General features: G+C 38.6%; 1 protein-coding gene across 3 annotated transcripts; it reads right to left on the bottom strand.

Annotated features, from left to right (window-relative positions):
* Positions 1 to 243: 243 nt before the first annotated feature.
* Positions 244 to 3,082, bottom strand: badb (BCL2 associated agonist of cell death b). Of its 3 annotated transcripts, none has more exons than XM_031288362.2 (4): positions 2,890 to 3,082; positions 2,031 to 2,183; positions 1,012 to 1,232; positions 244 to 907 (listed from the first exon to the last, which is right to left on the bottom strand). In XM_031288362.2, exons 2-4 carry the CDS (start codon positions 2,173 to 2,175, stop codon positions 770 to 772), a joined length of 504 nt encoding a protein of 167 aa, XP_031144222.1. In that variant the 5' UTR covers positions 2,176 to 2,183; positions 2,890 to 3,082; the 3' UTR covers positions 244 to 769. The 3 variants fall into 3 exon arrangements, with proteins under 3 accessions (XP_031144222.1, XP_031144223.1, XP_035861638.1); XM_031288363.2 differs by having other exon boundaries at positions 3,019 to 3,037; XM_036005745.1 differs by lacking the exon at positions 2,890 to 3,082 and adding an exon at positions 2,740 to 2,759.
* Positions 3,083 to 27,593: the final 24,511 nt, after the last annotated feature.

The raw sequence follows: 27,593 nt of genomic DNA, 5'->3' as shown, positions 1-27,593 counted from the left end.
AAGTGGAAGTTAGATAAAGGCCCGAGAATACTTTTAAACAAATCCTTCCCTTTTATACTCTTGCCTCTGTTGCTTGCAGATTATTTTGGCACACAATTACAGTGGTCTCCATTAGCTTTTGTTTAAGCACAAACATTTGGAGCAAAACAAGCATTAGTACATCGACATCGGGGATTTCTTCAAGAAGACGAGGAAGGAAATTCTAACAGCATTCAAGGTGGCCTCAAATAGTCCGGTGTTTGGATTTCAGTGCATTTATCTCTCCCTCTACAGTATATTGCATAGTGTTGATGGGAGAGACAACTGAAGCATCTTTTAACTGAGTGGTCATTGCTCAACTTATATGCTTATCCTTCTTTGTGTTTTTAAGAGATCATCTCTCCTCTCTTGGCCTATCATCTCATCCATTCTATGGGGTTCAGATAGCCAACAGTCCATTCTCAAGCCTGACTGACTTTTACCATTTCACAGTGGGCTGCCCAGCAATATTGTTAACATCACAACCAACACAAATACCAAAAAATAATTGAAATGTTGTTACCAATGGCGTATAAAAATGACATGACTAGGATGGAACACCTAGCCATCCACTTAGCCATGCCTTTGTGTTTGGATCGTTCTCTTTTTGTTTAAACCAACCTTTCTTCCGTCCCTTCTCAGATCAGGTCATGTTCTCAACACAGCTGTTCTCTTGGCTTCCCCATTGCCTTCTTCTCATTCCCAGTGATTCCTCAAACCTTGTGTCACTCTTTATTTCCTCTCTCAGTCCCTATTCAGTGCGGTGTGTGTGGTTGTCATGGTGGTTGGTCTCTCCCTCTGTCTCCTGGTGACTGAAGAGGTAGCTCCACCAGCTTTTAGAGTGGTGCATCTGTTTGGTCGTCCCAGCACTCCTCACCCTCCTCATTTCCTGCACAAAATACAGACACAGTGTTAAGTTAAAAAGAAACTAATCAGTTATACCAGGAAAACCTCTTTGAAACCATTCTTCCATCCTCTAACCCTCATTCTCACCCCTTTGTCTAGCAGGCTGTCAAACTCGTCGCTCATCCTTCGGAGCTGCCGGCCATATTTCTTGGCTGCCCACAAAGCAGGGGGAGCTGACTTGGACCGTCCCCTGAATGGAGCTCCGTCAGTGGGCGTACCAGCCTCGTCTTCCCCCTTAGCCTGGAGCTCCTCGTCTCTGGAGACAGTGGAAGCGTGGGACTCAGAGTTCAGCCTGATTCGACCGGTCGCTAAGGGAGACAAAGGTGAGAGGGGTTTGTAATGCCTCGCAGGTGCAGGATTAGATCAATGTACAGGGTAAGGGAGCAATAAGGAATGTGGAATATTAATCACTAGTTATCAATGGAACGTGTTTAAAAAAAACAATAAAATAGGGGGATAAAAAGAAACCAACTTCTCTCTTTACTGCATTGAATAGAGTTAGAGATATTCAAAATGCAAAGTAGGTTAGCTTACATTTCAACTAACAATGCAATCTCATTTTAATGCCGTAAAGTTCATCATGGTAAAACCTATGTGAGAAAAAGAAAAAATTGATTTCTGGAAAAATGAGGCCTAAGAGACAAGGCCAAGAAATGGCAGGACAAAATAGGGGGATGAACAGACAGTAATCTTGGAAAGAGCGATAACTGAGTAGTTTGATGCACTGACATCAAATGTTTTTTTTTCTCCCTTTTTTGTACAAGAATAGGATCTGCATTGCAGCAGTTGTAGCAGCTGTCTGACAGATTTCTGTGTGTGCCCATCTCTTATAAAAACGGTGCTGCTGATAGATGGGGCATGTTTGGATTAACATGTATGCTCCCAGTAACAGGAAGAAAATGCCGTAATAAAGCAAGATAAACTTTGAGTCCAATCTGGAGCAGGTTGATGTAAGGAATGCTCAAACATACTTTGGCAGGTTTAGATAAAGCATAAGCATGCTGAGCCATCTTCTGTGGTCTCCGTGCCGAATTTTCTGCTCAGGTATTTTTCCAGTTTTTAAAGCTCAACTTCTATAATATCCCAAAATGTTTGAGATGTCCTACCTGCAATTCTGAGCTCTGGTAGTGTGGGGAAGTGGCGTTGAGAAAGCGGCTGCTCTTGCACAGTTGATGGTTGCTTATTTTTTCCTTCCTCTACCTCCTCCGATGTCTCTGACTCGCTGTCGGAAATTGTGAAGTGTGCAGCCATCGTGACATCTGGAGAAGTAAGATTCAAGAAAAATTGTAAACGGGGATAAGGAAAAGCACAAAATACTGTATATTGCAGACAAGGAAATGGCCATAAGTAGATGCATGCTGTGCACAAATCATTGTCAGTTAGTTTCAATGGCTGGTTAATATTAGTGTTACCCTGCACTTGACCTGTTTGAGAGAATTGGAAACAGACATGTTGCCCATACAAATGAAATAAATGACCAAAACAACATTTGTTCAACATACAGTATCTGTAATATGATAACGAGCAAGTGTCTATATATGACAATCGTGCTATCATTTTACTGTCATATAGCACATTAGCTAATTATTCAAGAATCATAAAATGGCATCATCCATTGTATCGCTGATGCTGCCCCTATCTAACATAACACACCCAGCAGCAGGCTGACGCTATGCTGTCCGTGATATTAGCCAGTCCAAAGGTATTCACGGTGTAACAATCTGCGAGATAACCGACTTGTTTTGGCAACACGGACCCATATTTAATATAATAAACGCCTTGTTATCATACTGTTATTAAATCCAGCCAACACACCTTATTCTCCGGCCAACACACTGACTCGCTTGTTTTGTTGTTGTTGACTGAAGAGGACAAAAGAAACTTCCTAGAGGGCGGAAGCTGCTGCGGGGCTAAATTAGCTAACGAAGTATGTAAAAGAAAAGCAGTATAAATAGGTTTCCTTACCCGAAATCTTTATAGCGTGAACCCGAAAAGTGCTAGTGTATCCCTAGTTGGCCTCATGCGGCCGCAGCTGTTTTTGTTATCGGCGTCTTGTCTTTTTTACTGTATAATACAGTTTAGCTCTTCGCTTACCCAATCGCCGAGCGTCACTGCACCGCCGCTGCGCGCTGACGTCACTGTTGCGAGCAGGACTGGGCTGGGGCTTTTGTTTGTCTCACCGGCTTACCTTAATATTCAGTGTAGAGGCGCAGAAGCTTTTAATATGGACAGAAGTCAAGATATTTGTATATCCATCTGTTTCCATATCTATTAGTGGTGGGATTCAGATCCTGTACTTAAGTAAAAGTAGTAATACCACAGTTGTAATGCTCCATTACAAGTAAAAATCCTTATTATGCAGCAGAGTAGCCCCTTTAAGAGGTACATTATTACATATTGTATTATTGGAATATTTTTACTGATGTATTCATGTGTAAGCAGCATTTTAATGTTGCTGGCTAGGATAAAGCTAATGTTGCCTAATTAGTCTGCTATATACTGTTGGGTTGTTTAACATATAAGAATCTTAATCTGCAAGTTTCAGCTGTCCAATAAATGTAGTGGTGTAAAAAGTATAATATTTACATCATAAATGTAATGGAGTAGAAGTAAAAAGTAGCATTAATAGAAATATTTAAGTAAAGTACAAGTATCTCTAAATTGTACTTGTACTCTAAGTTGTAATTGTACTCAGCAGATGGAGCTAAAGACTTCTTGTTTGTGTCAACTTAAAAGTTGAGTTTCATTATTCATTCTTGACCTCGGAAAGAGAAGTTGACAAAAAAATAGATGAATTGACATAGCCTACATATAGGCCTACATATAGGCCTACATACATACATACATACATACATACTGACAGACGGACACATTCGTGGAAATACCTGTTTGGGCTTGGGTCATGTTGGTTGCCTGCTGATATTAAATGAGTGTCATTCTTCCCACAGACTCCCTTTCTCTCTGAAAAGGATTTGCAGATAGCATAAAAATTGAGGTTAAAGGTGAATCAAAAGGGGGAGGGTAGAACCCGCGTTACACAACAGTTATGTGAGATTAGCTTTTTACAGATGTTGAGGATGATAAGGAAAGGGTGGGGCGTGAGCCAGTACGCATGCAAGTGTAAACACACATATATAATAGATAATACTGTCTCTTACTGAACATGACAAAATAATCATCCTGTAAAGTCATTTAAATGTATTTATATTTGGGGTAAGACGTGTTAGCATCTACCAAACTGCTAGCAAGAAGGAGGAAGGGCATCAACACTGTGGTAAATCTTCTTGTGTTCTTTTCTTTTCCTTCTAACTGGGACATTGGAAGGGTTAGAAACTGATCAGTTTGTTGTCATACCTTGTATGAGCAGCAGGTGGAGAGGCAGGACTGCAAACTGATCTTTTGTGTCGTTTGCCAAGCTGTGTTCCTCTTTTGGTCGCACTGCTTCATCTCCTGTCACAGGTTGTCTGGTTTCTTGAGGAAAAAAAAGAGGAAAAATCCCATATGTTTAGTTTCATGTTAAATCGTTCCTGATTGGTCTAATAACATATTTTGCATCATGTGGAAAATGTTTCATTGTGTCGGGGTTGCCCATGCAAATTGCAAAATCTTCGTCAATGGGAAAGAAAATGTTTCTCATTTCCTTAAAAGCTGGCCTTGCAGAAGTAATGCTCTTGACAGATTGCTGCTTATGTGGAAAACATGTCATTTGTCCCTTATTGTTTGTACAAAATCATTATTGTAGCCTATACTGTATAGGGTGTGTGGGGCACTGTGTGTCCTCTATGCTATTTGTCTCTCTACTTTGCTCTCTTGCACTTTTCTCACATCAACGCAGGAGAGTCAACCATGTAATTATCTACCATTTATATCTGAAGCTGCCTCTATTCCTCCTCTCCTCCTCTACTCCTCATTCTTCTGTCTCCCTTCTCTTGCAATAAGAGCCTCTTGTGAGATTAGAAACAACATGAGTCTACTTTGCAAAGTCAGTAAGTGACACTTGAGTAGGAGGAGCAAACTATTTTATTGGAAACTGTGACGGGATTCGAGGCGATGTGATGCAACTTCCTCTAATTCAGTGTATCCAAATAGAACTAATGTGAGTTTCTAAGCTCAGACAAACAGGCCAAGTCCGCACAGTCAGCTTTTGGTGTAAGGATGGAGCAGCTCTAGAAAATGACTGTTGAGACTCGCCTCTTTAGAACTCTATTTTTGGAGGGATTATAGAAATAATACATGGGAGTTCTCGTTTTAGTTGGATCTGCGTGTCATTTGAGAACCATAGAATTTGAATCTGTGTGTGTGAGTAAAGCCATGTATTCACTATGTCTGTAGCATTTAAGAGCCATAAACTACCATCCACGTGTGTGTGTGTGTGTGTGTGTGTGTGTGTGTGTGATCTCATACAGTTTTTCGAAAAAGCAGGATCATTTTCACATACATACACAGACACACAGACTGAGAGTGTGTGCGTTTGTGTTTAAGTCTGAAGGAGCCATACAATTAGCATCTTTTTATATCTTCCTGTACCAACCTCGCCCTGCCTCCCTGCCCCTCATCTGGCAGTTATTTTGGGAAACGGAGGCGTATGCACTCCCACACTGTCTCTAAACCACCACTCAGTTTGTGGTTTGTGTGTGTGTGTGTGTGTGGGGGGGCTGTTTGAGAGCAAATGTAGCAGCGTTTCCAAGTGGCTCCCAAAACGTTCCTTCCAATTTAATGCCAGGACACTGCCTGTCTGTCTGCTGCCACCGCAGCAGCTTCACTCACTGTCGTTTCAAAGATTTCCCCCTCTCTGCAGACCCTAGTTCAGTCCATGTGGGACCTGAGGAAGATGAAGAGCAGGTTTTGAATTATTTGAAGGAGAGCTTAGAGAAAAGAAAAGAAAGATGGTGTGAAAAAATGACAAGTACAGACAGCGTGTACCAGACAAAAAAGAGAGGAAGAGATGCAGACAAAGTAACTGGAAAAGCAACAGATCAAAAGTTAAGGCCGACCAAAAGATGAGAGAGGTGTCTGAGAGTGCACAGGGAGAGTTAAGGTAATAGAAGAGCAGAAAAGGTGAGAGTAGATGTAATTCTTTTGGAAGACTGCTATATAATAAAGAAGAGTTTGAGAGACAGAAATCAGAGGTGTAAGAGACAGGAACATGGAAAGAGCAAACTTAACCTACATCAGAGTGAATCCGCTCCTCCAGCAGCCCACTCATTTAACTTGTGCGCTTTCGTCATTGCTCTCAGTACATGCTCATTATCCTCGGACCGCTCCCTCGCTGTATAACCAAGACACTCTGTGATCACAAGGCCGACATATGGCAGCTTTCTAATTCGATCCACCCCACCCTTGTGCAGCCTGCCGGTCTTTCAACCCAGCTCTCCTTAAACTAAAGTTTTGGGACTAAAAATGGGTTGCTGACTTTCTCTCCAGTAGATCAAAAATACAAAAATGCTCAGCTCAACAAGACATTTGAAATAGGACTGGTGTTGAAATCTTTCTCTTCTTATGACAAGTGAAAAATCTGTCATTGGGTTGAGAAAACTGTCCTTTCCCCCAGTGCAAATCCAGTTTCAAGAAGCTCTTTTCCATTGAATATTCCTAATCGTTAAAGGAATAGTTTGACATTTTTTGAGGATGCACTTTCTTGCCAAAATCACTCTCATGTCTGTATGCTAAATACGAAGTGACCGTTAGCAGCAGCTAACTTAGCTTAGCATAAAGACTGTTAACGTGGAAACAGCTTGCCTGGCTCTGTCCAAAGGTAGGTCCACCTCTAACGCTCTGTAATGAAAACATTATATCACGTCTGTTTAGTGTAAAAATGAGCAATTACAGGGAAGCCAATGCTCTTGGCAAAGAAATTGTTTTGCAAATAACCACATGTAAAACCACAATTTGGCATTTTTACACTTAGATGTTTGTATGTATTATACAAATGAGATATAACTTGTTAATAAGTGAGCTTTAGAGGTGCTGGTAAGATGATTTTGTTACCTTTGGACAGAGCCAGGCTAGCTGTTTTCCCATCTCAACCTTTAAGGAAAGATAAGCTAAGCTAAGATAGCTGTCTTCTGGCTGTAGCTTCATGTTTAGCGTACAGTCGTCATCGTGGTATTAATCTTCTATCTCTCCACAACAAAGTGAGTAAGTGAGTAAGTTACAGAAATAGACTAAGGAAACATTATAAAGCTGGAACTAGACAAAATAACTCTTCTACCTTCCCAGTCCTCGCTTTGCTAAAGGTTAAAAAACAAACAGGTTAAAAACTGTAATTAACCCCTGCCTTGACTTTAGTGGATACACACACACACACACACACACACACACACACACACACACACACACACACACACACACACATTCCTCTTCTGTGTGACAAAGAATGTAACTATAAGTGATAAGGAACAAGTTGCTAACACATTTAATGTCAATGTTGGTCCCAATTTAGCCAGGGGGCTTGTAAGGACTGGTAGTAAAAGTAGTACGGAAAGAAAATGTAGTAACGTAAATAAGCAATCTATGTTTATAAGAGGAACAAATGAAGAAAAAAAAATTATATTGTTAAATCATTTAAAAGTAAGAAGTCAACTGACTGGAATGACATGGATATGTCTTTGGTAAAAGATATTGAGTGTGTTGGGAAACCCCTGGTACATATATGCAACTTTTCCCTTCAAAAATGTGTATTTCCTAAAAAAATGAAAATCTCAAAAGTTATACCTATATATAAAACTGGAGATAGAAATGCACTCTCAAATTTTATATATATATATATATATATATATATATTATATGAAGATTAAATGACTTTGTTACAAAACACAAGATACTAAGCAATAATCAATATGGGTTTAGAACTAATAGAACAACCTCACATGCATTAATATAATTTGTAGAGGAAATATCTATTGCAATAGAAAATAAAGAATACACAGTCTGGGTATTTGTAGATCTTAAAAAGCATTTGATACTGTTGACCATGACATCCTATTAGAGGAACTGAAAATATATGGAATTAGAGGGGTAGCTCACTCTTGGTTAAGTAGTTATTTGGAGAAAAGTCATCAAATAGATCATTGCAAATCACAATTTCTGCAGATTACATCTGGGGTTCCCCAAGGATCAGTGTTGGGTCCATTACTTTTTCTGTTAAACATTAATGACTAAATTAACTAAAACTGATTTTATTTGTGGATGATACAAATTCATTTTGTCCTGGTGAGAATTTGAGACAACGTTTGGATACAGTGGGAAATTAATTGGTATTGCTAAAAACATGGTTTGATTCGAACAAATTAACACTAAATATAAGTAAAACAAAATGTATTATATTTTTTATCGTTTATCAAATCTATTAAGTAAACTAATAATTAATGCAGTTGAAATAGAAAGATTGTGATTATAGACAATAAATTAAACTGGAAGCCCCGTGTAACTTATATTAAGAACAAGATTTCAAAAACAATTGCAATATTAAAGCTGCAAGCAGCGTTGGACGGGCCCTCGCGCCTCTGCGCGCGTCTAGGTTACTGGACGCCCCTCCTTGCGACCGTGCATTTGCGCAGCACTCAGACACTGCAAATCATCACCAGCAAAAAGGGAACTCCCTGCTGAGTTCAATGATACCTCACACAAGACTCTACGTCATACAGTTCATTAGCTGTGAAAGGGGGCTTGGCCAAAGTATAGCGGACGGGTCAAACCATCACCAATTAAAAAGAAACTCTGCTGAGTTCAATTATATCTCACACGAGACTCTACCTTAAATGGGTCACCAGTTATGAAAGGGGGCATGGTGTAAGCATAAGGGGTGGACCAAACCATCAGCAATGAAGAAGGAACTCTCTGCTGAGTTCAATGATACCTCACACAAGGGTCTACCTTAAACGGTTCAAATGTTATGAAATGGGGCGTGGCTTAAGCATAGGGGGCAGGTCAAACCATCACCAATGAAGAAGGAACTCTCTGCTGAGTTCAATGACACCTCACACAAGACTCTACCTTAAACGGATCAAATGTTATCAAAGGGGGCGTGGCCTGTGTAAGTGGGCATACCCCTATAGGGGGCGGCTCAATAGACCACACATTATAAGTTTCATGTAAATTGGATGTTTTTCATATAAGGCTGATTTCCTGTTGCCAGCGGGGGGTGCTATGACCAAAAGTCAATTTTGGCCTGTATATGTCCTCAGGCCTGGACCCTTGTCAATTGTGAGAAATTTCGGCCAAATTGAACAATGTACACTGAAGTTACAACAACTTCTTCGTTCATCGATAATTTCTCAAAATAGCCGCCACACCACGCCCACACTGTTGGATGAAAAGTTTTGCCAAAATCGCACTAATTTCAAACTTTCACTTCAAAATGGCGGACTTCCTGTTGGGTTTAGGGTATGGCTCCAATGAGCATTTTTGTACATCTTGACATGATACATATGTGTACCAAGTTTCGTTAGTCTACATTAAACTTACTGCAGGGGCTGAATTTTTTTTAACTTTGTAGGGGGCGCTAGCGAGCCATTTTTGTGCGTCTATTCCCAAAACCCTTAAAATACGTACATTTTTACCAGACTTGATGCGACCGCCAATTTTGGTGAGCTGTTGAATATGTTAAGCCCCTCAACAAGGTGATTCATTTGCCGGAAGAAAGAAGAATTTCTTCAGTTTCAATAGGGCCTTCGCCGCTGTCGGTGCAAAAGAGCTCCATGCATTAATTATTGGTCCTTGTACTTGAATCTTTTCCATTGCCTTCTCCATTTGTTTGCCATGTCCTTCATAGCGTTTCTTCATGATCTTAACAATGTCTTTGACATCATATTTCATCAAATTTTAATATATAATTAATACATCTCTGTAGTGCAGTACACAGACTCTGTACTACACACTACACTAAATATTACATTTAAATAATAATAAATAATTAATAAATAACCAGCTTTTCAAAATAACAGCTGCAATGGACAATTTTAAGCTCATTAAACTATTTTCAAAAAAAGTGCTATAACACTTTTACTGGCATTGCTCCCATTATCCTCCGTGACACGCACTCTTCCACCTTGCCCGACAACTCTTCTCCAAAACAAACTGCGCTGAGATAACAGAGCTCAGCCCATAGCTTCACATGCGTGTGAATGAAATAAATGAAAGTATGCGTGAAATAAAAACAGGACACGTCATTTCACTGTGTGTAACTACGCTAACTAACCGTGTGTTGTGAACCGCGTGTAGTGATTAAAAACAAACGGACAACAACTGTGTCTCAAAGACCGGGCAACAGCCGGGACGTTGAGAATCCACGCGCGAGAGGTGATGATAGTTCCAGTCACTTCGTCATGTATTCACTTCGTTGAAACAAGAGAAGAAAGCCTCACTGATGTGAAGAACAGGACAGAGAAACATATATAAATGTTCTCTGCTCACCGTATGTCAACACTCCGGTAAGTCCACTCACCCCGTCTCTGCCCGGGCATGCCCCAGCTGCCACACATTTGTTGACAAACGCCGATGCACACGCGACGGTGAATTGGCGATTGTTCTCACGGACACACCTGCGATATCAACTGGCTAGTTATCCTCCAGACAGCGACGGACCACGTCTCTTTTTCTTTCTCTCATTTCGGCCGTGTGACGACCTAGTTAAGGCGGTGGGGTTCCCCAGCTTAGGCGGGCTGCCCGAGCTGCAAAGTGCTGCGGGAAACCCTGCTGTCCATACAGAGTCCTGTACTCTGAAGCAAACTCAGCCAAACACATGCCTTCAAACTCAGGTGTTTCAGGTCTCTGTGCATATTTCTCTGGTAATCCTGACATCCACACTTCCTCTGCGTCTCGTGCCATGTCCTTTAACCTGCTCATGGGGAGACTCATCTTCAGTGCGTCATCATCAGTCTGTATAAACATCACATTGCACGCACACTTTTTCAGTGGCAAGCTGCATGTCCGTGCCACAGACTCTTGAGCGCTGAACTGTCTGTGTTTAGAGTAGGCCTGCATTATTTGGCTAATGGCTGGACGCTATACCCGGCTGAATCCTACCGAACCCGGCTGAACACTACCGAACCCGATCCTGAACCCGACCCTGGCCGAACCCAACAGAACCCGACTGATCCCAAACCCGACCCCGGCCGAACCTGGCCGAACACGACCGAAACCGATACCGAACCCGGCCGAACCCTATCCCGAACCCGACCGAATCCGACCGAACACGATCCCGAACCCGGGCCGAACCCTGCTGCTTTTATCCGTGGTCAAAACAATCATACTGCTAATAACTTTTTGAGCGTGATGAACAGCCATACGAACTGTAAACCTAACCTACTTCTCAACCAGCACATTGTAGTAACGTTAAGCTGGATCGATACTGATATGTATCAATAAATGAGATTTCTGCTGTATTACCGTGTTGCAAAGTGGCATGTAATTAATCACAAAATGATGCCTTGTGGTAGAAAAAGCACTATTATGGTACACTATACCCGGCTGAACCCTACTGAACCCGGCTGAATCCTACCGAACCCGGCCGAATCCTGCTGCTTTTATCCGTGGTCAAAACAATCATACTACTAATAACTTTTTGAGCGTGTTGAACAGCCATACGAACTGTAAAGAAAACCACCTACAGGGAACCAACCAACTCTTTTTTTCACTGAAGTAAAGGCTCTAAAATTCAAAGAATTAGTTGAACTAAAAACATTACAAATCATGTACAAAACAAAAAAACATTAATTACCAGAAAGTATCCAAAAGTTGTTTACAATAAGAGGATGCCAACATGACTCAAGGGGAACTTGTATATTCAAAAAATACTTAGTGAGGACCAATGCAAAATGCTATTGTATTTCAGTTAAAGGAGTACATCTATGGAACAGCTGTCAGGACGAATTAAAAACGTGTGACACTCAGTAAGTTAAAATAAATATTTAAAAATAATGTACTAAGACAATATGAACATACTTGAGCACAAAGAAAGTATTGGCAAAAAATATAAAATATATAAAAAATAAAATATAAAATAAACTTCAAACATCTCTATCTTGTCAACTTACAAGCCACACACAAACTCTCGTCCCGCCCTTCTTTCAACCCTTTAATATCATCAATTAGGGTTGGGCTGTTTTCATGTGGTTGGAGTGGTATGTGTGTGCTCCGAGAGCTGATGTAGATAACTCTTTAAATGTTGGTCTGAAACACATGTACTCCATATGTGAACTTTGAGGTGCACACTGGTACATGCCTGTCATTATTCTGTCTAATGATAGTTCATTGATAGTTGTACTGTAGTCTTTGACTGGCTCAGGCTGTGGAAAAAAGCTCATGGTATGGGTGTGATGTCCTGTTCCTCAGACCCTTCGCCTTCATTTCAATGCATCCAGAAATTTAGATGTGCACGTTTAATTTTTTTAATTGTTCACAGTTTGATGCAACTTAATAATAGATCATTAAGTCTATATAATCACTATAATCACAATATAGTCATTATCACAATGCTGCTTTAATTGTCTGCAGTTAATTTAGCTTTTGCTGGCTAATCAGTATATGTGTACCACTGTTAAGCTCTGCCTGCAGCCAAACATATTTCCATGCTTCACTTAATTATCAGAGCCGTCATACAGTATGGTGCCATTTTGTATGGAGTTTTATGCTGGTTCATGATAGCGTGTCCTCACCTCATGCTCTTATTGCACTTGGTGATGCACTTAGTGTGTGTGTGTGTGTGTGTGTGTGTGTGTGTGTGTGTGTGTGTGTGCTGGCGGTGACATTGTCTTTGTGTTACATGACTTGTATGAAAAGTGCTATACAAATAAAGATTGATTGATTGATTGATACAGTAAAGCCATTATCAACGCTCTTACTGTAATACTGACATCTTTTATCACTATCCTTATTATATTACATAATCAGGTGCAAATTGAATTGTAAAAGACAAAATGATTTGTTTTAGTGTCAAAATTTAAAACAGGCAGTTAAATTGTTGTCGATGCAATGACACACATATAAAAGTATAACAAAGTTATACTAAGGTGAAACTCTTAGCTTTGCGCCAAGTCTCTGTTTTCCTCTTCTATCCTTCACAAGAAGAGTAGGTAATCCATCCTCCTTACAGATTTTATTTGTTTTACTTTGACAGTGATGAGAGGCAGGAAATTGGATGGATAGGCGCAACATGATAGAAAACAAGACACATTTTCTGCACAGATGAGAATACATGGTATCTGCATTAGTAGATCCGTCTTTCTCATTGCCTTAATCCTCTCCTCCCATCTTTCTCATTTCACCTACTCACAGACTGTCAGCATTTCTCCTTTTTATTCATTCATTGTGTCTCTTCCATTTCTCTGCCTCCATCACTTTTTCTCCATCAATGCCTTTTCTATTTTATCTTCTCCCCCTTCTCTCATTTCTGCCCCGTGCTCTCTCTCTCTCTCTCTCTCTCTACTTCCCTTTCTCGTAGTTTCAATTCCGCCTCCCCCCATTGTGTATCTGGGTTGCTGACTGAACTAGTTCATGTCGAACTTGCTAGCTGATAGCGTCATTGCTCCTGTTTAATTGATGTGTTTTGATAGAAACAAGCTGTTGGACTCAGTCAGCTGGTAAAAAAAATCTTAAGAGCCTGAACAGAAACAAGAATGCGTTAAAAACCAAGAGGCAACTATAACATTTTGGCGTGACTGTGATTTCCCATTTGGTTTTGTGTGTAGATAAACAGCTCTCCATCACGTAAGGTGTTTGGAGACACGCAATGGTGTGCAATTCATTAGTGATCAGACTTCAGTCTCATACCGTGTACAACTTTTGCTCTACCCTGATAGCACTTTTCTTCTCAAAGTTAGAATAGTGCTGTTAAACACTGTTGAGGGAGCAGCACAATTACATTAGCAAACCATGGAACGCTAATGAGAACTTCCACTGACTGCTGGCTCCAGCAAGTCCCAGTCAGCAGAACAGCAGTGGGATAAGTAACTCTAACATTAGCATAATAATACAAATCTGCATAAAAATTATAGAATAAAGGCTGTGATAGATGGCCATCATTACAAGGAAAGGAATTGGAATACATTTGCCAATAACCCAACGTATTTGTCATCCCACTTCTGCTCCTTAAAGCCCATTATATATTTCTACTATATCCTTGTGGGTCTAGTCCCTGCTGGAGGCTGTTGGACGTTTCCATCAACTCAAAATATCTGCAAAGAGGGATACATCTCAGTTTTACAAAAGCATAAAGCCCCAAATTGCATAACATAAGACATGCATATAAAAATGCAGGATGTGTGCGTCTGTATGCTTATATGTGTGTGTTTGATTGTGTGTAGTCATATGAATCATAGGGAAAGGTCGGTATTGCTTGAGGGGAGAAGAAACAGGAAACAGAAGTGATGAATTGCACGTTAGGACCATTTTCCTTGCAACACCCCAGGTTATATTGAACTGCGTGAGTGTGTGTGTGTGTGTGTGTGTGTGTGTGTGTGTGAGAGACACAGAGAGAAAGAGCACAGATGCACACGCACTTGTGCATGTAAATAAGATATTTTGCACCTGTATGCATGTTTCTATTTAATATTTTTGTGTGTTTTTTTTGTTTGTGGATTAGCAGACAAAGTTCAAGGCGATATATTTATTTTGTCAAGTGTGTGTAAACAAGTTTCAGCATTAATGAAAATTGTGTGTGTTGGCTCACAATTTGAAGCTGAGTGCTAGACGTGTACCATGAAATACACACAATGTGTTGGATTTGAGCTTCTTTAGGGGAACTTTCAAAAATGCCTGTGCATGTTGCAATCCCACAACATGTTCTCATGGTCATAGTGGCAACTGTAAAGTTGAACTCTCCCCTATGACTTGTTTCACTTGTTCACTTGCAACTTCTCCTTTATGATTTCTTGTAATGAAATACACAACAGCAAGAAAGGGCAGAAGCGGAGTCTTTGTGTGTGTGTGTTTGAGTGTGTCTTTGCATGTTGGAGCATCAGGCCGTGCCAGTTTGAATGTATGAATCTGCTAAAAATGTGCGTGTTTGTTTTCAGTGGATAGACACAGCCAAGGTATCTAGAGTATGTGTGTAAGTGTTTGTGCACATAACAATCTCCCCCAGAGCCCTTAAGCACTTAGCAATCGACTTTGGTTGTGATTGACGACGTGCCTAACGCCAGGACACCACAGCGACAGATGCTGTGATGCACTTGTGCGGCCATTAGCGCTATAAAAACCTTGAGTGGACAGAAAACAGTCAAGCAGCAGGAGTGGGAACATGCGTGTTTCTGTGATTCTGAATCCATGTGTGCGGTTTCATGTGTCAGGACATGACTGGGTGTATGTACAAGCAGGAAATAATGTATTATCTTGCATATTTTAGCTGGTGTGAGAGAGAAACAGTGTAGTGTGGCAGTGGCGTTCATCTTTTCCCTTTCAAATGATCAAGGCTCATTTGCTGGCAATCCTCCTCCTCATCATTTAGTTGTGTTTTACAGCTCCCCTATGGACCATACTAAGCATGACTTTCAATTGCTCGGTGGCTGGACACAATGAGTCTGGCTCAATAATAATCAGGAGCCAACAATGCTTTATAAGATTAGAGATGAAGCAGAATGGCTTGATTAGTGGGCTACAGTGTAATCATGTCCAATATTTGAGCTTTCTTTACGAGTAGATGAGAGGATTCTGAAATGGGATTTGGGGATCTGACCTCTATTAGCCTTTATTTACCGAAGATAGTTTCTCTAGTCACACTAGCTCCTTTCCAGCAGCACCTTGCTACAAACTCATATCAGTCTGTGCTAGTATTAAAGGAACACGCCGACTTATTGGGACTTTAGCTTATTCACCCTAACCCCCAGAGTTAGATAAGTCCATACACACCCTTCTCGTGTCCGTGCGTGTTGTAAGGCTGTCTGACGGTTCCACCGGTAGCTTAGCCTAGCACAGAACCTGCAGGTAACTGGTTCCAACTAGCCTACTGCTCCGAATAAGTGACAAAATAACGCCAACATGTTCCTATTTACATGTTGTGATTTGTAGAGTCACAGCGTGTACAAAAAACAAGGCTATGCTACCGGTGGAACCATCAGACAGAGTTACAACACGCACGGACACGAGAAGGGTGTGTATGGACTTATCTAACTCTGGGGGTTACGGTGAATAAGCTAAAGTCCCAATAAGTCGGCGTGTTCCTTTAAGATAGAACATAGATAATCCTTGGTTTTTCCCAATACGTCATGATATATAGCCTATTTTGGTATAAATAAAAGCCTATTATTTATACTGTTAATAACAATTAGAAGAAAGGGTACTCATGTGGACAAAAGTCATAAGTGCCAGTACTGAGTACTGGTGAGTACTGGCCCATTTCAGGCACTGAAAGCACTAGAATGTGCTATTCCAAGAAGTGAAAATGATGTGGATGCAGTAAAAAACTGGAAGTGTTTTTTTTTTTTTTTTACTTATTGTGAACTTGGTGTATGCTGTAATCAGGGTTGGGTCAGATTACTTTGAAGTGTAATCCATTACGGACTACAAATTACATGGCAATTTTTGTAATCAGTAACGTAATCAGTTGGATTACCCAAAACATGTAACGTAATCTGATTACTTTAGGATTACTCTTAGATCACTTCAATTAATATGCACCTTAAAGTGCTCATATTGTGCTTTTTGGCTTTCCTTTATTGTGTTATATATATATATATTTTTTTGTGCATGTTATAGGTTTACAAAGTGAAAAAGCCCAAAGTCCACCCCAAAGGTACTTACCATCTCCAACAGAAAACACTGTTCACAAACTGAACCTGAAAATAAGCATAATATGAGCACTTTAAGTAAAAGACACTGCCACAGAATTGATCAATGAATTCTCATTTTATTTTTATTTTTATTATTTAATTACATCTAAGAAATCGTTTTGCTCTCATTAAAGCATTCCTGTGTAAACTAACTAAAAAACGTTATTATAGCTAGCAATGTTTGAACGATGCCGAGCATGTTCCTGTAATATTAAAGTTAATGTTCAACTTACCTCCAAGTGTTTCTTCAGATTTGAAGTAGATGTTAGCGCCGTTGACAATACTTGCACTTTTGGTTTTCACGACTTGCACCCAACATACACATTATTATTTTCCACTGTCTTTAAATTGAAGTTGTGGCGATATTGCCAACTAGTAAATTTTTCCCAACTGAAACAGGTCTGTCTTTTGACGTCGACGGCTCCTCCATCGTGAGTTTTGATTTGAACCTTTTTCTTGTCAAGAAACTACACAGGCAATTGGATAATAGTGACATCTAATGGACAAACGAATGACATGCTTGTCAAATTACAACAGTGAGGCTATCATAAAAAAGTTGCATTGTTTGCATGATAAAATGTAATCAGGTAATCCTCAACGATGTAACTGCAATCTGATTACACATTTTTTATTGTAATCTGGGCTGATTATAGTTACTTGATTTTTGTAATCTGATTACGTAATCCAGATAACATGTAATCCGTTGCTACCCAACCCTGGCTGTAATATGGAAAACGATATAACAAGGTCAAAATGTTATTGGTCATCTTGGCTATGAAGGACATATTTTGGGAGATTTGCTTATTTTCTCTCTTGCCGAGAGTTAGATGAGAAGATTGATGCCACTCTTATACTTATCGTTAAATATAAGGCCAGCAGCTGGTTAGCTTAGGAAATATTCTGGCACATAACTCCCGTAAAACCACTGCATTTCATCTTTTCACCCTAGTTTTGTACAACTTAAACAAACAAGATCATGTTAATTAGTGAGTTTTGGAGGTAATTGTAGGTGGATTTGATTATCCATGGACAGAGCAATAAAAAGTGCTGGCAGTAGCCTCATATTTAGTGTGCAGGTATTAGAGTGGTATCAATCTCAGCATCTAACACGTGGCAAGAAAGCAAATAAAAATGTTACCCAAGATGTCAAACATTTTCTTTAAGCACATTTACACTTAGGTGCTGCACAGTCACGGTTTTCTGCGCTACTAGTACATTTGGTTGTCACTGTAATGTTCTACATAATTCTCCCCACAATAGAAAAAATGCATGTTTAATAGGAAACTTGGGTTAAATTTCCGACAATACAATACAGTAGCAAGTATGATGCACTGTTAGATACACTGAATGCAGCCAGTGTAGACCAGCTTATTTCAACTACAAAGGGGACAGGTGTAGGGAACAACAGGGGCCAAATCAATGTGAACTAGCCGAGTTCTTACTGACTTTTGAGCTGCGCCAACTATTTGTCTGCCAAAGAGTGTGGAATACATGACAGAAAGCAGCATGTATTGCTCACCCAGGGAGTCAGTCCAAAGGCAGCTTCCAAACTACGGCTCTTAAAAAGTGTTCAGGTGTCACAGCCTGCAGCCATGCTACCAAAAGAAACCTTGATTTACTTCCTAACCTTTAATTTTTCCGGCCGAGGCTGAGATAACTTGGATTTGAGTGTGTATTTGGAAGGCTGCTGTCATCTTGGCACCAACTAATTGAACCTTCGCTAAGCCCCGCCCTCTTTAGTTACTGTTGCTACGCCTGACAAGCTTTCGTGCCTGGCACATCTATTACAGTATGTATGCACCAGTGTCAGACATTCCCAAGGAGATAATTAGTCATTTTTGGCGAACAGGTGAAATATCTGAGAGAGCAAGACAAAAGGGACTGCAGTATGCATTCGAGGGATATATCCACGACATAATATGCAACCGATTAGAGAATAATTTCATCAAAATTGAAGCTAAAGCCTATAGGTCATGCCATAATGTGAGCCACCTCATACGCTGACCATTCAGATGGGAAACACACAAATTGAGGAACAGCTATGTTTATGCACAGCAGGGTAAGTGAAATTTGAAAATAATCTAAAAATTATAAATCAAACAGCTTATCCATAAGTCTTGTGGAATAAACACAATACATTAGCCTGAACACTTTGCAATGATAACATTCTCCTGCTTATTTTTTTAGCGATTAACAAAATGCTGAAATATATTTTAAAAGTATGTCAGTGAGCCTCCGTCTTGCCTTTAATCATCTTAAGGACAAGGCGCAAAACGAATATTTATAACAGATGTGTACCCACTCGATCGCTCTCTGGGACATGTTTTCATGCTAATCGAATGTGTTTGTAGCTTGAAGCTAGCACGGACCGCTGATTAGCTTACAACGCTAGTATTCGGTGCACAGGGAAAGTAAAAACAAATCGCTATTTATACCACTAAAAAGGCTCAAATATCACCACACTTCAACAGTAGTATAATGAGCCGGAATTGTCCTTTATTTTACGTTCAAATATATGCATTATGAACAAAGAACCATCATTATTTCCAAGCAATGCTGTGCTGAGTTAGCTAGCTAGCTAACATTAGTGTGTTCTTGCCTTGGAGCAAACGTAGCTAGCTAGGTGTTTTTGTTAATCTTGTCGACATTTAGTTGTTGTGAATGGGGCCTCCCACACTGCTTGATCCACGTCCGGCATTTCTCCCCTTGGGTTTTAGGTTTCGGGAAGGGAACAAATTCCACCACCCCGTCCAAACTTTTAGGATACCAGGTATCGGATTTGCACAATGCATACACACAGCGCTTCGGCGTGTTTCCCTCACTCGAAAGCTTGACAGACCTCCTGCGCCTAGTTACAGTTGCTAAGCCACGACTGGCCTGTGGCGGTTTTCAGGCGTGGCTTAGCGAAGGGTCAATTGACCCAATTGACCACAGTCAGACCTCAAAATGAGTCTGACAATGGATAATTAAGAAATGTTTTTTTTCTGAAGTAATATCTGTGGAACATGTGACATTCTAAGTATTTCTTGGAAAAATGAATTGATTAAGAAAGATAAACAACCAGATAATTTGTTTGCGTAAACTGGAGAAGGAATACATACATTTTGTCATACACCTGACACCATAGACCCTGAGGCAAGGACCAACAGTCTCACATACCAATTGGATATTGAAGGTATGTAATGTACTCTAATGTATGTGTAATGTGTAGGTTTGATCAGATAAATGGCTGTTTTTACTCATGGAATTCAAAGCTTAGCTATGAGCATAGAGCTTAAAGGGCAAAAGTTCTCATCTTTAATTGGAGCTTGTTTAATAGCGTGAAGTAACAAAGTGTGTAATGTAAAAATATTTATATGAAATATGGTCTCTAGAAAGTTAGCCTTTTCTGAAGTTAGACATTACAGACATTGCAGTTAGACATTACAGTTAGACATTACAGACATTACAGTTAGACATTACAGACATTGCAGTTAGACATTACAGACATTACAGTTAGACATTACAGACATTGCAGTTAGACATTACAGACATTACAGTTAGACATTACAGTTAGACATTACAGACATTACAGTTAGACATTACAGGCATTACAGTTAGACATTACAGTTAGACATTACAGACATTACAGTTAGACATTACAGACATTACAGTTAGACATTACAGACATTGCAGTTAGACATTACAGACATTACAGTTAGACATTACAGACATTACAGTTAGACATTACAGACATTACAGTTAGACATTACAGGCATTACAGTTAGACATTACAGACATTACAGTTAGACATTACAGACATTGCAGTTAGACATTACAGACATTACAGTTAGACATTACAGACATTACAGACATTGCAGTTAGACATCACAGACATTACAGTTAGACATTACAGGCATTACAGCCATTACAGTTAGACATTACAGACATTGCAGTTAGACATTACAGACATTACAGTTAGACATTACAGACATTACAGTTAGACATTACAGGCATTACAGTTAGACATTACAGCCATTACAGTTAGACATTACAGACATTGCAGTTAGACATTACAGACATTACAGTTAGACATTACAGACATTACAGTTAGACATTACAGACATTACAGTTAGACATTACAGTTAGACATTACAGACATTACAGTTAGACATTACAGACATTGCAGTTAGACATTACAGGCATTACAGTTAGACATTACAGTTAGACATTACAGACATTGCAGTTAGACATTACAGGCATTACAGTTAGACATTACAGTTAGACATTACAGACATTACAGTTAGACATTACAGCCATTACAGTTAGACATTACAGACATTACAGTTAGACATTACAGCCATTACAGTTAGACATTACAGACATTGCAGTTAGACATTACAGACATTACAGTTAGACATTACAGACATTGCAGTTAGACATTACAGACATTACAGTTAGACATTACAGTTAGACATTACAGACATTACAGTTAGACATTACAGACATTACAGTTAGACATTACAGCTAGACATTACAGTTAGACATTACAGCCATTGCAGTTAGACATTACAGGCATTACAGTTAGACATTACAGTTAGACATTACAGACATTGCAGTTAGACATTACAGACATTACAGTTAGACATTACAGTTAGACATTACAGACATTACAGTTAGACATTACAGACATTACAGTTAGACATTACAGCCATTACAGTTAGACATTACAGACATTGCAGTTAGACATTACAGACATTACAGTTAGACATTACAGCCATTACAGTTAGACATTACAGACATTGCAGTTAGACATTACAGACATTACAGTTAGACATTACAGACATTGCAGTTAGACATTACAGACATTACAGTTAGACATTACAGCCATTGCAGTTAGACATTACAGGCATTACAGTTAGACATTACAGTTAGACATTACAGACATTGCAGTTAGACATTACAGACATTACAGTTAGACATTACAGGCATTACAGACATTACAGTTAGACATTACAGACATTACAGTTAGACATTACAGCCATTACAGTTAGACATTACAGACATTGCAGTTAGACATTACAGACATTACAGTTAGACATTACAGACATTACAGTTAGACATTACAGGCATTACAGTTAGACATTACAGCCATTACAGTTAGACATTACAGACATTACAGTTAGACATTACAGGCATTACAGCCATTACAGTTAGACATTACAGACATTGCAGTTAGACATTACAGACATTACAGTTAGACATTACAGACATTACAGTTAGACATTACAGCCATTACAGTTAGACATTACAGGCATTACAGCCATTACAGTTAGACATTACAGACATTGCAGTTAGACATTACAGACATTACAGTTAGACATTACAGACATTACAGACATTGCAGTTAGACATTACAGACATTACAGTTAGACATTACAGCCATTACAGTTAGACATTACAGACATTGCAGTTAGACATTACAGCCATTACAGTTAGACATTACAGACATTGCAGTTAGACATTACAGCCATTACAGTTAGACATTACAGACATTACAGTTAGACATTACAGTTAGACATTACAGACATTACAGTTAGACATTACAGACATTGCAGTTAGACATTACAGGCATTACAGTTAGACATTACAGTTAGACATTACAGACATTGCAGTTAGACATTACAGGCATTACAGTTAGACATTACAGCCATTACAGTTAGACATTACAGCCATTACAGTTAGACATTACAGACATTGCAGTTAGACATTACAGGCATTACAGTTAGACATTACAGCCATTACAGTTAGACATTACAGACATTGCAGTTAGACATTACAGACATTACAGTTAGACATTACAGACATTACAGTTAGACATTACAGACATTACAGTTAGACATTACAGCCATTACAGTTAGACATTACAGGCATTACAGTTAGACATTGCATCCATTACAGTTAGACATTACAGACATTGCAGTTAGACATTACAGACATTGCAGTTAGACATTACAGACATTACAGTTAGACATTACAGCCATTACAGTTAGACATTACAGGCATTACAGTTAGACATTACAGACATTACAGTTAGACATTACAGACATTGCAGTTAGACATTACAGACATTACAGTTAGACATTACAGACATTCAGTTAGACATTACAGCATTACAGTTAGACATTACAGACATTACAGTTAGACATTACAGCCATTACAGTTAGACATTACAGACATTGCAGTTAGACATTACAGGCATTACAGTTAGACATTACAGCCATTACAGTTAGACATTACAGACATTGCAGTTAGACATTACAGACATTGCAGTTAGACATTACAGACATTACAGTTAGACATTACAGCCATTGCAGTTAGACATTACAGGCATTACAGTTAGACATTACAGTTAGACATTACAGACATTACAGTTAGACATTACAGACATTACAGTTAGACATTACAGACATTACAGTTAGACATTACAGGCATTACAGACATTGCAGTTAGACATCACAGACATTACAGTTAGACATTAAAGGCATACAGCCATTACAGTTAGACATTACAGACATTGCAGTTAGACATTACAGGCATTACAGTTAGACATTACAGACATTGCAGTTAGACATTACAGGCATTACAGTTAGACATTACAGTTAGACATTACAGACATTACAGTTAGACATTACAGACATTACAGTTAGACATTACAGACATTACAGTTAGACATTACAGACATTGCAGTTAGACATCACAGACATTACAGTTAGACATTACAGGCATTACAGCCATTACAGTTAGACATTACAGACATTGCAGTTAGACATTACAGCCATTACAGTTAGACATTACAGACATTACAGTTAGACATTACAGGCATTACAGTTAGACATTACAGCCATTACAGTTAGACATTACAGACATTACAGTTAGACATTACAGGCATTACAGCCATTACAGTTAGACATTACAGACATTGCAGTTAGACATTACAGACATTACAGTTAGACATTACAGGCATTACAGACATTACAGTTAGACATTACAGCCATTACAGTTAGACATTACAGCCATTACAGTTAGACATTACAGGCATTACAGTTAGACATTACAGACATTGCAGTTAGACATTACAGACATTACAGTTAGACATTACAGACATTGCAGTTAGACATTACAGACATTACAGTTAGACATTACAGCCATTACAGTTAGACATTACAGACATTACAGTTAGACATTACAGACATTGCAGTTAGACATTACAGGCATTACAGTTAGACATTACAGTTAGACATTACAGACATTGCAGTTAGACATTACAGACATTGCAGTTAGACATTACAGACATTACAGTTAGACATTACAGGCATTACAGACATTGCAGTTAGACATTACAGACATTACAGTTAGACATTACAGCCATTACAGTTAGACATTACAGACATTGCAGTTAGACATTACAGACATTGCAGTTAGACATTACAGACATTACAGTTAGACATTACAGACATTACAGTTAGACATTACAGACATTACAGTTAGACATTACAGGCATTACAGACATTGCAGTTAGACATCACAGACATTACAGTTAGACATTACAGCCATTACAGTTAGACATTACAGACATTGCAGTTAGACATTACAGCCATTACAGTTAGACATTACAGACATTGCAGTTAGACATTACAGCCATTACAGTTAGACATTACAGACATTACAGTTAGACATTACAGGCATTGCAGTTAGACATTACAGACATTACAGTTAGACATAACAGACATTGCAGTTAGACATTACAGACATTACAGTTAGACATTACAGTTAGACATAACAGACATTGCAGTTAGACATTACAGGCATTACAGTTAGACATTACAGCCATTACAGTTAGACATTACAGCCATTACAGTTAGACATTACAGACATTGCAGTTAGACATTACAGGCATTACAGTTAGACATTACAGCCATTACAGTTAGACATTACAGACATTGCAGTTAGACATTACAGACATTACAGTTAGACATTACAGCCATTACAGTTAGACATTACAGACATTACAGTTAGACATTACAGACATTACAGTTAGACATTACAGACATTACAGTTAGACATTACAGACATTACAGTTAGACATTACAGACATTACAGTTAGACATTACAGCCATTACAGTTAGACATTACAGCCATTACAGTTAGACATTACAGCCATTACAGTTAGACATTACAGCCATTACAGTTAGACATTACAGACATTGCAGTTAGACATTACAGACATTGCAGTTAGACATTACAGCCATTACAGTTAGACATTACAGCCATTGCAGTTAGACATTACAGACATTACAGTTAGACATTACAGACATTGCAGTTAGACATTACAGACATTACAGTTAGACATTACAGACATTGCAGTTAGACATTACAGGCATTACAGTTAGACATTACAGCCATTACAGTTAGACATTACAGACATTACAGTTAGACATTACAGACATTGCAGTTAGACATTACAGACATTACAGTTAGACATTACAGCCATTACAGTTAGACATTACAGACATTACAGTTAGACATTACAGACATTACAGTTAGACATTACAGACATTGCAGTTAGACATTACAGACATTACAGTTAGACATTACAGCCATTACAGTTAGACATTACAGACATTACAGTTAGACATTACAGACATTGCAGTTAGACATTACAGACATTACAGTTAGACATTACAGGCATTACAGTTAGACATTACAGACATTGCAGTTAGACATTACAGACATTACAGTTAGACATTACAGCCATTACAGTTAGACATTACAGACATTGCAGTTAGACATTACAGACATTACAGTTAGACATTACAGACATTACAGTTAGACATTACAGGCATTACAGTTAGACATTACAGCCATTACAGTTAGACATTACAGGCATTACAGTTAGACATTACAGCCAATACAGTTAGACATTACAGACATTGCAGTTAGACATTACAGACATTACAGTTAGACATTACAGACATTACAGTTAGACATTACAGACATTACAGTTAGACATTACAGCCATTACAGTTAGACATTACAGCCATTACAGTTAGACATTACAGACATTGCAGTTAGACATTACAGGCATTACAGTTAGACATTACAGACATTGCAGTTAGACATTACAGACATTACAGTTAGACATTACAGCCATTACAGTTAGACATTACAGACATTACAGTTAGACATTACAGCCATTGCAGTTAGACATTACAGGCATTACAGTTAGACATTACAGTTAGACATTACAGACATTACAGTTAGACATTACAGACATTACAGTTAGACATTACAGACATTACAGTTAGACATTACAGACATTGCAGTTAGACATTACAGACATTACAGTTAGACATTACAGCCATTACAGTTAGACATTACAGACATTGCAGTTAGACATTACAGACATTACAGTTAGACATTACAGACATTACAGTTAGACATTACAGCATTACAGTTAGACATTACAGACATTACAGTTAGACATTACAGGCATTACAGTTAGACATTACAGACATTACAGTTAGACATTACAGCCATTACAGTTAGACATTACAGACATTGCAGTTAGACATTACAGACATTACAGTTAGACATTACAGGCATTACAGTTAGACATTACAGTTAGACATTACAGACATTACAGTTAGACATTACAGCCATTACAGTTAGACATTACAGACATTGCAGTTAGACATTACAGACATTACAGTTAGACATTACAGACATTACAGTTAGACATTACAGGCATTACAGTTAGACATTACAGCCATTACAGTTAGACATTACAGACATTGCAGTTAGACATTACAGACATTACAGTTAGACATTACAGGCATTACAGACATTACAGTTAGACATTACAGACATTACAGTTAGACATTACAGACATTACAGTTAGACATTACAGCCATTACAGTTAGACATTACAGACATTACAGTTAGACATTACAGTTAGACATTACAGACATTGCAGTTAGACATTACAGTTAGACATTACAGTTAGACATAACAGACATTGCAGTTAGACATTATAGACATTACAGTTAGACATAACAGACATTGCAGTTAGACATTACAGGCATTACAGTTAGACATTACAGTTAGACATTACAGACATTGCAGTTAGACATTACAGACATTACAGTTAGACATTACAGACATTACAGTTAGACATTACAGACATTACAGTTAGACATTACAGTTAGACATTACATTACATTACAGACATTGCAGTTAGACATTACAGACATTACAGTTAGACATTACAGACATTACAGTTAGACATTAAACATAGACATTACAGTTAGACATTACAGACATTACAGTTAGACATTACAGGCATTACAGTTAGACATTACAGCCATTACAGTTAGACATTACAGACATTACAGTTAGACATTACAGACATTACAGTTAGACATTACAGACATTACAGTTAGACATTACAGACATTACAGTTAGACATTACAGCCATTACAGTTAGACATTACAGCATTACAGTTAGACATTACAGACATTGCAGTTAGACATTACAGACATTACAGTTAGACATTACAGGCATTACAGTTAGACATTACAGACATTACAGTTAGACATTACAGCCATTACAGTTAGACATTACAGACATTGCAGTTAGACATTACAGACATTGCAGTTAGACATTACAGACATTACAGTTAGACATTACAGCCATTACAGTTAGACATTACAGACATTACAGTTAGACATTACAGACATTACAGTTAGACATTACAGCCATTACAGTTAGACATTACAGACATTCAGTTAGACATTACAGACATTGCAGTTAGACATTACAGCATTACAGTTAGACATTACAGACATTCAGTTAGACATTAC

The sequence above is a fragment of the Sander lucioperca genome, chromosome 9 (genome assembly GCF_008315115.2).
Source record: "Sander lucioperca isolate FBNREF2018 chromosome 9, SLUC_FBN_1.2, whole genome shotgun sequence".
Classification (NCBI taxonomy): Eukaryota; Metazoa; Chordata; class Actinopteri; order Perciformes; family Percidae; genus Sander; species Sander lucioperca.
The sequence above is the reverse complement of the archived record's forward strand: the minus strand, read 5'-3'. Positions and strand labels throughout refer to the sequence as shown.